General features: G+C 50.5%; 1 protein-coding gene across 2 annotated transcripts in view; it reads left to right on the top strand.

Moving 5' to 3' along the window:
• Nucleotides 1-12251, top strand: part of LOC134554265 (rho GTPase-activating protein 39-like) — a 57003-nt gene that overhangs the window by 25449 nt on the left and 19303 nt on the right. For both annotated transcript variants that reach the window (XM_063404793.1, XM_063404795.1), the window contains one exon: nt 3177-3548. In XM_063404793.1, coding sequence (XP_063260863.1) covers nt 3177-3548 — 372 coding nt within the window. The remainder of the gene's footprint in view (nt 1-3176; nt 3549-12251) is intronic.

Here is a 12251-nt window from a genome sequence, read left to right as displayed (position 1 = left end):
GCTCCTTGCTTTTCCTCTTCTTTCTTTACATGAGTGTTATTGTACCAAACTCTTTAGTATTTCAATATGCAGATTTCTTTTACCTTCTTAAGCTCCACGTCAGTCATCCTCAGCCCCTTAATTTTAAGGGGAGCAAAGAGATCACCCATCCAAGTCATCCACTTAAGTGTCTTTGCACACAAAGATAAGTGTAAGCTTGTTAAAACAGAAAACTGTAGTTAGCAACATACACCGGGTTATGGCCAAGTGCTATGAGAAAAACGTATTGTCAATAGCTTGCAATTAACAGAAAACAGCCGACCTCTCCTCTCTGCTGAGGAGCAGCAGTGTGGGTACAGCCATTGGTGTTCCAAAGCTTTGCTAACACATTTGCTAACAGTGTTCTCTTGAACATTAAGCCTGATGGTTCGAGTGACTCTTGATCACGCAGGGTCTTGCAAGGTGTTTTGTATTTTTTCTTCCTTGCCAGGCAAATCCTCCAGAACTGTCTCTGGTCTTTCTCCTGGGCTCATCTCCATGTGTGTTTTTGTGCTGCTCTCCTCTTCCAGCCCTTCCAACACCTACTCTCCTCCTCTTGTCCCCTCCCAAGAGTGACAGGACATGCCCCTGGGTCTAACTGTCCTTCTCAGTTCTCTCTACCCATTTTCCTATTGTCTGCCTGTCCTTGTGAAGCATTCAGGTGCTCTTGGACACTGCTCTCCTTGCATTGCCTCAGAGCTGTCCCTTGGATCCTCCATGCCAGTTCCTTGTCCTACCTGCACTTTGTAGTTGCTCTCATTGTGCTCTGCTCCCAGAACTGCTGGGCTCTGCTGCTACTCTTGGTTTTCTCTTTATATCCTGTTTATGGATGGTTCCTCTGCAGTTGCTGATGACCTTGATGATCTCAGTGTTTTCTTTTTTGTGCTTGCTTGCAGTTTGATATTGCAACTACAAGGGAAGAACGGGGCTGATTCTGCAATTCCCAACCTGTGCCATGGCATGGGGTGCTGGTATGACTGTTGTGTTGCACCTTAAATTAAATAGAGGAACTGATGTTGTTTTGACCCAAAAGCAGCAAACCACAAACCAAATGTTTTCTGAACACAAGGTTTTCTAAGTGGGATCTATTTGCAAGCACATTCTTGGCAGCGCCTTGTCTGGTGATGGTGGGAGACCAGCACGAACTGGTGCAAAGGTGGTGTGTTGTGTTCCCAGATCCTTGCTAGTCAATGCAAACAGTTGTGATGGTGGTAGTCTGGGGTGGGTGAGTACATCTGCCTGAAAACTGACCTATGACACAAAAGAAGTGGTCTTCACCCAGATCAGCTTTCCCAACCAGCCTGTCTGCAGTAGCCTGACCATCAGCCCTCCATGAGAATGCATGGAGGTCAGCATTGCAGAGTGTATGTGCCTGGTATTGTGGCAGGGGAATCACACCTTTTCAGAGAGTTCACATTTATTTTGTATTGAAATGACATTGTACCTATCAGTTTTGAATCCTCAGAGAGTTGAAGAATGGCCTGCTTTTTATGGGTGCATGCCAGACTGCTCAGCATTGATTGCTGTCAATCAAACCCACAGTTTTCTTAGCAGGGAGGTGCAGTGGGCAACTAAATCCTCACCTAGACTTGCCTGGTGATAGGAGACATGCTGACCTTCCTCCGAAAGCCAGAACAGGGCCAAAGACTGGACTGCCCTGCCAGGAACTGCCTCCTCTCCCATGACCATACCAGCAGGGCTGGGCACAGGAGTCTGGGCTGCCATTTCAGGCACTGCAGTGTGGCCACCATCACTCCTGACCCTTCTGAGGACCTGCAGGCTGGCAGCTGAGGCTGTGAGAGGCATGCAGTGGGATCTCCCTTCTCTTGCTTTTGCTATGGGAATGGCTTCTGCTGTCGTGCCTTTGCTGGAGAGCAGCTGGAGGTTGTGTCAGAGTGAGCCCCTGGGCAGGAACAGGTTTCAAGGGGCTGCATTGGACCTGTCCTCATCGTATGGCTTTTATTAATTAGAGTAGCTTTGATTAACTAGAGCCTGCTTCCTGCAGCCTCCACCAACATTGGGATGGAGGCCAGGCTTTGGGGCATGGGAGCAGGAGCTGAGGGACACGTTGTTTTTCAGCATGTTGAGCATACAGCTGGGTTCAGGATCACTTCAGGCAGCATCTCTCCTTTTGGAGGGAAACCTTGATGGATTTGCACACCCTTCCTCCATTTACTTGGGTGATCAAAATGGTTTGGGCTACTGCATTGGGGAGGCATTGGCTTTGCTGAGCTCCTCAGGCCAGCTCTTTAGGGTTGGTGTGTCAGTGATAAGGTTGATGTGCCATGTATGGCACATGCAGCTGTGCAGCCCAACACCTCTGCATCAAAACCACTGAAAACTACAGCACTGCCTGCCTTGCTCTCACTGACTGGGCCAGCATGGCTGCTGGTAAAGGACCCTGGGGCTCAAGGGGTTCTTTAAGGCTGCAAAAGGGTTGTGGATCAGCAGGGCCTGTCCACTGGGTCACATAACACCCTGCTGAAGGCTCTGTCCCATCAGCCAAGGGGGAGGGGGAAGAGCCTGCAATGGAGATGGTCTCATCTGTCAGTCATTCCCCATGTATATCTTTTGGACAGACAAGTGTGGGCTTCAAGCAAGGTCCATGGGACCCAGAGGTCCCTTCCAGCCCCACAACATGTGAGGTCTGCAGGCAGGCACTCACATGGAGCAGGCTGCCCACATTGTTGGGAGCCAGGGCTTTGGTCTCCCCAGGTGGAACATGGAGCTCTCAAAAGGAGCAGATCCTTCTCTGCAGATACTCCCTGCTCCTGGAAGTCACGTCCCCTGCACATCTCCCAGGCACTGGCATTCCTGTGACTGGGCCAGCCCTTGGGGTGAGTCATGCCAGCATCAGCAGACAGTGCTCACTGCCCTGTGGATTAGTCCTGGGCTGGTGAGTGGGGGGTGAGGGGGCCAGGCTGATGGAGATGACCTCCCCTTCCCTGTGGCAAAAAACTACTCTTTTGTTTCAGCCCTATCTCAAAGCCTTACTCTGGCTTCTCCTAAGATCATTAGATTGCTGAATAGCCCCAAGCAATGCTTTGATCTGCAAGCAGGCTGCCTGGCCCAGTGACAGCAGCTCTGTAGGATTCTTCAGACAGCCTGTTTGCTTTGGGCCTCTGGCCCAGACTAATGTGGGTCTTGTGTCCCTGCAGCTCGGACTGGGTGGAGATCATCGAGCCCCGCTCCCAGGAGCGGATGTATGTGAACCTGACCACTGGTGAGTGCAGCTGGGAGCCCCCTCCCAACCTGAAGGTGCGCCAGTCAGACCAGAAGCAGTGGTGGGAACTCTTCGACCAGAACAACAGCCGCTTCTACTACTACAATGCCATCACGCAGCAGACAGTGTGGCACCGGCCCCAGGGCTGTGACATTGTGCCCTTAGCACAGCTCCAGGCCATGAAGGGCAGCTCCCAGCCTGACTGCTGTGGCCAGGAGCACCGAGGCAGCACTAGCAGCGGTGGCAGAAGCACTCCGATCCAAATGACTGTCCTGCAGGAGGTGGAGAAGAGGAAAGATCCTGCCAGGTAGGGGGAGAGCTTCAGCCTTCTCTGTTTATATCTAATGGGTGAATTTAGCTGACAGGCAGGCCCTGTTAGACAAGTTGAGAACCATGCTTCCCCAGGGGAGTGCTGTGTTGCCCCAGGAGGATGCAGCACTAGGGTGAAGGACTGCCAGGCCCCCAATCACTGCCATGTGCCCTCCTCTGCTTGGGAGACAGCTGTCTGTTTCAACCACTGCCTGAATGTCCCCAGCTTGGGCCAGGCCATTTTTGTGTGAGATACCATAAAAATACACATCAAAATACAATCTTCGCTTTGGGCTCTAAAACAGAAAGAGGGGACAGGCAAGAGTGTCATGCAGTGATGAGAATTCTCTCAAAAACTTGCAACAGTTCGTTGGGGTGGCATAGCTCCTGTGCTGTGGGTCAGGCTGCTTTGGGGTGAGGGTGAGCCCATCTGGTCTGGCTCGTTCCTTTCCCACAAGCTCAGCTGCTGATGTCTTGCAACTTCAGCCAGGGCAGGAAGTGGGGCTGCAGGGACACAGCTCCTGGGCACAGTTATTTGGTCACATCAAGCCTGAAATAAAAGACCAATAACAAGATGCTATTTTGTTTGACTAAGAGGGTTTTTTTACACTCAAACTAGTCTGATAGCAATCAGGGATTTTTTATTGTATTGGAACCATAATTTCAGCTTCAGTTGCACAAAAGTATTCCTTCCCCAGTTTCTGTTGGGATGCTGTCTGGGGCTGCTCTGCCTGCCTCCTGCTCTGTCTGGGCATCATCCTGCCCTGGAGGATGCCATACTAGCAGCTGGAGAGGCCGTGCAGCAAGAACAGTTGTCTCATACTGAGAACTGACTTGAGGGCTAGAGCAGTGCTTGGGTGAGCCTGACTCCTGCCATCTATGCTGGGATGCCTTGTCCGGGTTATGGACAGTGCAGCAAGTGTTAGCACCTTGGGGTTTGGATCAAGGCTGGCTCTCTGTGTGCTTAGTGCAGGCAAGGATAGAAAAAAAAAGCCAAGTTTATGAAAACCACATAGGATGGCAGTTCTGAAAAGTATGTGCACGCTGAAATGAGACTTGCCACATGTCTGCTGCTCCCTTCAAAACACTCCTGTATTCAGTGCAGATCTTAATGGTGGCAAGACACATAAAATGCACCAGAAGGAGCCCAACACTTTACTGGTGCTTGTGATGCTCCCTGTGCCTCTTGCCCCAGAAGCAGCCCCTCTAAGCTTCATATCCATCCAGAGAATGATCCCTGCCCTGCCAGGAAAAATCCAGTAAATGTCTTAAGCTGTACCTGAGTAGTTCCCAGTTCCCTCAGGTCACCCCCAGTGACGACAGTTGAGCCACAGGCACATGGGATTTGACATGAGACAGGTGACTTCTCTTCCCTGTCCGTCCACAGCCAGGCACTCCAGGATGGACACCATCAAAACTACATTACATGTTTCCAGAGAAGTAAGTGTAAGAGCCCCGATGGGGTGTAAGATATCGTGAGCTTCACAGAGTCCAAAGTATTCCTGACTGTGCTGGTTTTAACACCAGCTGGAATTAAACTTCAAATAAGCCTCCCCTTCCACTCGCCATATCTGATAAGGGAGAGACAAAAGCAGAGATTATGGGTTGAATTAGTAATTTACTGAAAGCACAAAGCAGTGGAATAAGACACGCACAATAACAACAGCAATGTTAATAGCATTAGTATACAAAACAAGGAGGTGTTTTGCCCACAAAAAGTTGTTCACCATTGGGAACAAAACCAAGATGTCAGATGCTCCTTGTAAGCCGCATCTGCATGGCTTTCCCAGACAAAGGCAATATGGTGGCCATTCGTGTGCTGCCCATGTAGCCACTGGGAACAAAGGCAGGGTAGTGGGAGAACTTCTGTTACTAACATTTGCTACTCCCAGCCAGAAACCACAAAAAATAGTGACAAGCCCCCTGAAAGCTGGATGGTCCAAGTTGGGTCATACAGCTGCTCCACTGGGCTCAGTTCTGCACAGGTGCCTCTGCCACCATTTCTATTGCTCTGCTGCACTAGAGGTCAACCCTGCAGGTCACTGCTGCTTTTTTGTCCTACTGCTCAAATGCGCTCTTTTCCGCTTGGTTTGGCTGGGTTTGGCAGGGCTCCTTTCTGCTCAGCTTGACGGGCTCAGCGGGTTTGGGATCATTCCCACTGCTGGACTATTCCCTGTTGGTTCAGCACTGGGATCCATTTATGTTTTCATTGCTGTCCCTCTCAACACTGCAGGGGGATGAGGGCCACTGAATACCAAACCAATATGATTTCACCAGAAGCCATTTATTGTTTACAATACAATTCCAATTATAGATTCTAAGTCTACGGTCCACATGGGCACACACCTCTCGGTTGGCTAAGTCGTTTGTTCAAGAGGCAGGTACATCTCCTTCAGGACATCTAATTGGTTAGGGTTCATCAGCATGTTGTGCCTCCTTTATCTAGGTTTAGCATTCTTGATCATCAGATTCTCAGGTTCTTCTCTTCTTATTTTTAGCCCTGTTTTTCTCAGTAACCTTGACGAATTCCTGAGGGCTCTAATAACAAAACTGCAGGTGGCTTGATAAGATTACTCACAGTTTGGCTGGTGCATCAAAATGGCCTGTTATGCATTGCTACACAACACCATGTTCCGTAGCTGTGTACCGAGAAAACAGATGGGGAACTGGCAGGAGAGCAAAGGGACTGAGTCCCACAGGGGTTGATGCTGACAGTCCTTCCACTGGAGTGAGAGGCAAAATGGGGTGCTTCAGGTGGGATGCCTGGCTTTCCCTCCTGAAACCATGGCCCCAGCCATGATGTGCATGGTATAGAATAACAGCAGCACTAAGCTCTGGCCCTGTCTGCAACTAAGACACTGACTCAGTCTCTCAGGAGGGAATATGGCTTCCTGTGTTTTTGTATGGGGAGCTGGTGTGCCTCTAGGGAAAAATGATGTCAGTTTTGACCCATCCCTCAGTTCTTCAGCCCTCTCGGTAGGGAAGACCTCACACAGGTCCCCTCCTATGGAAGGAAGGGGCATGATGCAGTGTCGGCAAGGGTTTGCTGTACCTTTCCTTGCCTGCCAGGGTAGCATTACCATCACTGCTGATTCTCCTGCAAGGAGGGGAAGTGGGAAGGAGTCCTCCTTTGTTCCATCCCTAGCTCACGTTTCTGCAGCAATCTTGGGGCACCTTGAGCCTGCAATGAATTGAAGGGCAAGTGCTGAGAAAGGCATGAGAGCAGCTTGCTTGGGAGCTTACAGGTCACTTGGATATGCGAAGCTCTTTCAGATTACAAGGCTCATACCAGTAAGCTGACAGTGTTTGCGAAATGTAGTTTCTGGGAAGCAGGAGACTAGGCATGGTTTCCTTGCACATATATCATGTGTCCTCTCTAGTGTGAGCAAGGGTTGTGTAACTGGTTATAATGCAGAGTTTGATTTCCCCAGTTGAGCCTAACACCCAAGGACAGATTTCTTGCCTTTTGCTAGCTTGTAAAATGGGGAGCAAAGAGCTGAGCCAGAAGCAAATGCTCTCAGGTGGGATCTGATGCCATTGCTGAGATGTCTGGTATACTAACAGCATGAGCACACTGAATTTTTCAGCTCTGTTGTTCTCCAAAGACAACCTCAAGCACGTCTCTCTCTGCTCGGGAGAGATGCAGCTACATAAACAGAGGATGAGCACACTGAGTGCTGTTGGTAGCATTTGACATTTTATATGAAATGTATATGACACTGTGCCTAAGACAGTTTTGCTTTTGTCTCTTAGTGCCAGTGCAAAAAATAGTGTTTTTCTTTCCTTCATGTTTGTTATCCTATGATAGATGGAGAGGCCAACAGAGACCAGTGTAGTCCCCAAGATGGCCCTCCTGCAAGCCCATGCCATAAAGATCTGGGTGAAAGGATTTTATTTTTTTAGTTATACTTTGTGGTTGAGGTTTTTTTCCTTTTAGTAAACTGAGTTTTACCGCCTTTTCACTCTTGTGCTTTCTATCAGCACTGTTGAATTGTTGTGCCCCCTGCCACATCTCAGTGCTGCCAAACCCTCAGCAGCCTCAAGAAGAACAGAGAAGCTCCTCAAACCTTGCTGCCTGTTCTCTTTGTCTTCATGCCCATGCCACTCCTCCCTCACTGCCCCACAGCTTGCTGCTGCTCTTCCAGCTCTCTTAGTGGCTCGGAGCACCTTCTCTTGAGATTGGCCTTTGGCCTCCCCTGGCAGCACAGGAGGGTCAAACCCCTAGGGAAATGGCAGTTTCTTGCAGTGGGGTAAGGCTGCTGCCATTGACCATCTCTGGAGCCTCCTGGGGAAACTCCTCTGCCCATGCTCTTGCTCCTGTGTTGTTTTTCAGCTGTGTTTCTTGGGGCTGCCCAGCACAGTGCTAACTCTACTTCTCCCTTGCTGCACAAGGACACCAAACAGCACTTGCCTCACAGCTCCAGACTTTTCCTGAGCTCTTGCAATGCTATTAGGAAGCAACATGGACTCTCTTCAGGAGAAATGATGGCCAAGTTATCCTTTGGCACACTGGAAAGCTCTGCAAAGGATGGACGTGTTCCCTTCGGTACTGTGAGACCAGCCTGGGACTGAATGCAGCATTTTGGAAGTTTACCTTAAGGCACTGCAGCCATTCAGTTTGCTGAAACTCCAGGGTAATGGGTGAGAAAGGGCTTGGTAGAGGGCCAATGCCTGAAGAAGGCAGTCTTTCTGAGAGCCTGTCTGCTGGTCTGCAGCATTTCAGCACACTGTAGGTCAGGACTGTGAGCAGGCTCTGCTGTCCCCAGCCCTGCTGTCCATGTAGACCAGTCCCTTTACTCCTCTTGCCCTGTTTCTCCTGGGGTCAGCAATGGGAATTTCAGAGTGATTTTTCCAAGGTTCTGTTTGCAATAACAGGATATCTTAAAGTCCTACACAGGAAAGCCACCTTCCCTAGGAACATTCTGTCCCACAGAATAGGAAGGTGAGGGTCCTTTCTGCATGGGCAGCAGGTTGTGCTGCCTATCCTCTTGTCACCCACCTTTCCCACAGCTCAGCATCCTCGACTGGGAAGGAGCAGGGGCTTGGTCTTAGATTGCCAGGAATATATGCTGGAAGAGGAGTGAGAGGGAATATGTGATGAGAAGGTGGCTGTAAGAATACCTCTGCCTCTTCCAAGTCTGGTTTGTCTTCTCATGGGCTCATGTCTTTCAAGGCACAGCGTAAGTAATTCCACTGTTAAGTTTTAATAATCAAGCATGAAAGACCATCAGAATCCCTAATACAAGTTTGTTTCCATCTTGTGCAGTTTGCCTTGGGGTAGAATATGCAAACTCAATGTTCTTTGCACAAGTCTGCAGAGTTTTTGGTTTGGGCAGGTTGTATCCCTGCCTCTAGTGTGGGATTTGGGGGCAGACCAGCAGTGCTGCTGGAATATGAACATCCCTGTTCATTCATTCACCTTTGTCACAGCACCAGGAAAACAACTACTAGAAAGGACAGCTGAGGTGCAGGGCCTTTTCTCCAGGCTTCTGGGAGGGAGAAAAACAAACAGTGGGGATCTGGAGCCTAAGAGCTGCTAGATAAGCTGGGCCTGCTGGAGGTAGGTGCAGGCTGGGAAAATCAATGTCAAGTTGAGGCCTTTCTATTGGAGCTACTTGAAAACATTCCTCACAGGAGCAGTCCTAGGGGTCTCATTAGGGTCTCTGCTGCTGGTGGCTGAAGAGCTTGGCTGAGAGGCTGCATAGGGACACTTCTCCACCATTGGCTTTGCCTTTTGTCATGGTTTTGACCATTCAGAAGAACAAGACTGAATCTTCATGCTGGGAAGTGAGGAAGTCCCTGTTCTCATCTGCTCTCCAGCAGCCTGGGGATGGAGTTGAAGGAAGTTGTATCCTGACATGGCTCCAAAGAGATCATTCATGGCTGTGGAAATGGCCTTTTCAAGAGAGCCTTGTGTTTTCTGTGATGATGCTTCTTTTTGTCACATCTCTGGCAGCCAGAGAGGCTGGAATTGGCATGATGTGTCCACAGTGAAACTGATGGGTGAGGTGGGGTACAGCACACATTTATAAGTTTCTGTTCACTATCACATTCCTGGGTGGGGGAGCATGGTGACCCTCGGTGACATTCAAGTGACACAGCTTCCCAGTTTCCTCTGGCCCCTGCAGGGTATCTAGGTGCTTTGTCTCTTACCAGTGTCCATGGCATTCTAGCTGTGGCAATCCCACATGTTTGTGCTTTTCCTCAAAAATAAGAGGTGTCAGTGGGTGCCCTTGGTGCTGGGCTCTGCCCACTGCAGGGGTTTGCAGCAGTCCAGAGCAGGCTGCGTCCCAATGTGCACTTTGACCTAGGCCTGAAGGAGGGAACATGTTTGGACATGGACTGGAAGTACCAAAATCCTGCTGCAGGGAGGCTTGCTGCTTGTGGCAGAACCACGTCTTCATTGCCTTGCTGTGGTTGTCTGTCCAACTTGTCTTGCTGTCCTGTCAGCTGGGCTAAGGGCAGGTGCAGAGAGAGCCCTGTGCCAGTGCAGAGCTCCTGCCACTCTCCATCATATCCCACCCATGCTGCCAAGTCTGTGCTAAAGGCCCAGCATGTCTTCCTGTCCTGGGCAGGCCCAAGGTGAGGGATAGCTTCTTTGTTACCCTGCAACCCAACAACTGGATACTGCTGGTCTAGATGCAATGATGGTTAGCTAAAATATGTCCCAGTCACATACTTGTGGCCTGCCTGCTGAGTCAGGAGCCTGTGGATGGTTCTGTCCTGCTTGTTCTTTGCCAGTCTCTCTTCTGTGCCGTGAAATGCACCACTGGTACAGCCATGGGGGTGTCAGAAATCCTCATTTAAAAGCCTACCAAGTGTTGCTGTTCTGGTTCTTCCTGTTAGGCTCTTCGAGGAAGAGCCAGGTCTTTAGTAGAGCTTGGGATTGAGACTGGAGCTTGGCTGTGCACAGGAGAGATGCACTGATGCGAGGAGAAGGCCCTGTGTCCCCCAAGGAGGGATACCTGGTGGGCTGTGGAGCTGGATATCCTCATGAATGCCACTCTCATCTTGCCATTACCTCTGCTGGTTCCCTGTGTGCATCCTCGCTTGACACTGTTGATGTTCTCTGCATTGCCCTGAGACATCATGCCCCAGGAAGAAGCATGTGGAGGATGAACCACTGAGGGCTAAACAGGAGTAGGAGAGCAGGAGCTGTGCTTGGTGGTGGCTTGGGCAGATGGAGAGAGGTCAATCCCTAATTCGTAGGTGTGTCCCAAGCTGCTCTTGGCATAGGGCTTAGGTCAGCACTGGGCTGCTGGGCTATAAAGAAAAGGAAGGTGGAGGCTGGGAGACAGGCCTTCCTCATGGCAGTTGCATCACCATCCTGAAGCCGTGTCAGGAGCTTCCTTAAAATAAAATCCTCGGTGCCTCAGTGGGAGATACTTACAAGGTCCCAGAGTAAGAAGCGGCCCCGGGGTGCAAAGCAGACAAAGACAGCCCTTTCTCAACCTTCTCTGGTCACACCTGGGTAGTTGCACAAGAGAGCTACCCAGGTAGCTCTCTCTCCAACATGAACTCTGTTGCAGGAAAGGAGCCAGCCCTGCAAAGGCAGAGGTGTGGCAAGTGTGATCAGAGTGTGGTGAGACCTTTGGACCCTGGCCAGGGGTCAGGCACTGCACCCATAGCAGGGCAGTGCCAACCTCATCTGTGCCACTCCCAGTGCCATTGTGTCAAGGTGGGATTCACAGTAACGCGTTGCCAACAAGAGAGCGTGTTTTGCCAAAAATGCGGTAAGCAGGGAAGGAGCATGTCACCCCTTTAGGAGGGCAGTGATTAGGAACAGGTGGGACAGAGGATGCAGGGGAAGGTGACTGGAATGCACCAGGTGAAATAGGACACCCACAGTGGGGCAGGTGTGTCCTGTTGGGCTATGGTGTGGGGAGAGCAGGGGATGTGCAGATGCAATGGCAGGATAACTGTGGGTCAAGGACAGGCAGAATACCACAGGGAAGTATGCTGAAGGAGGAGGCTGGCACCTGGCCAGGTGAAAGGGCTCTGGAGAGCAGGAGCAGAGAGCAAGAGGGCTGCGGTGTCCATATGTCTTAGGGTTTGGCAGTGAAGGCACAAGAGAGCCTAACATTGGTGGGAGGCAGCTCTGGACATGCAGCAGAGGTCAGTGTGTCTGCCAGCACAGAGGCCATAGAGGACAGGTTAGCAATGTGGAAGCAGGAGCAAGGTCAAGATGAAAACAGAGCAAAATAGCTACAGCATCTCCTGTCTCAGATGGAATACATGCAGTACGCCCTCAGGTCTTACCCAGTAATGGCTGGTAGTAGATACATGGAGGTGGGGCACAATATAAAGTGCCCCAATATTCAAGTGGACCTTCCTGAGGACTGTGATGCCTTGGAAAACCTGGAAGCTCAGCTGGTTTAATATCCTCTCCATTCCATTTTCCTCAGAGCTCAAACACAGACTGGCCATGGCCACAGCCTGACAGCAGGTTGTTGTTACACTGTAGAATGTACCCTAGGAACTGGGGTATTGCACTGGGCATGTTGGGTTGTGGTGGATCCCAAGTACCACCACAGAGGATACTCCCTGCAGAGGAGGGTTTCACAGCCATGAGAGCTGAGCAGGGCCAGTTGGTGTGGCCAAGGGAACCAGATCCGAGTGCATCTGGACTAGATTGGGTGGAGGCTTGGCAGGTTGTGTGGCAAATGTAAGCTCTGAGTGGAGGATGGTCACCTCCATATAC

Source organism: Prinia subflava, chromosome 8 (assembly GCF_021018805.1).
Source record: "Prinia subflava isolate CZ2003 ecotype Zambia chromosome 8, Cam_Psub_1.2, whole genome shotgun sequence".
Classification (NCBI taxonomy): Eukaryota; Metazoa; Chordata; class Aves; order Passeriformes; family Cisticolidae; genus Prinia; species Prinia subflava.
Note: the sequence above shows the minus strand (reverse complement) of the source record. Positions and strands in the feature narration are given on the sequence as shown.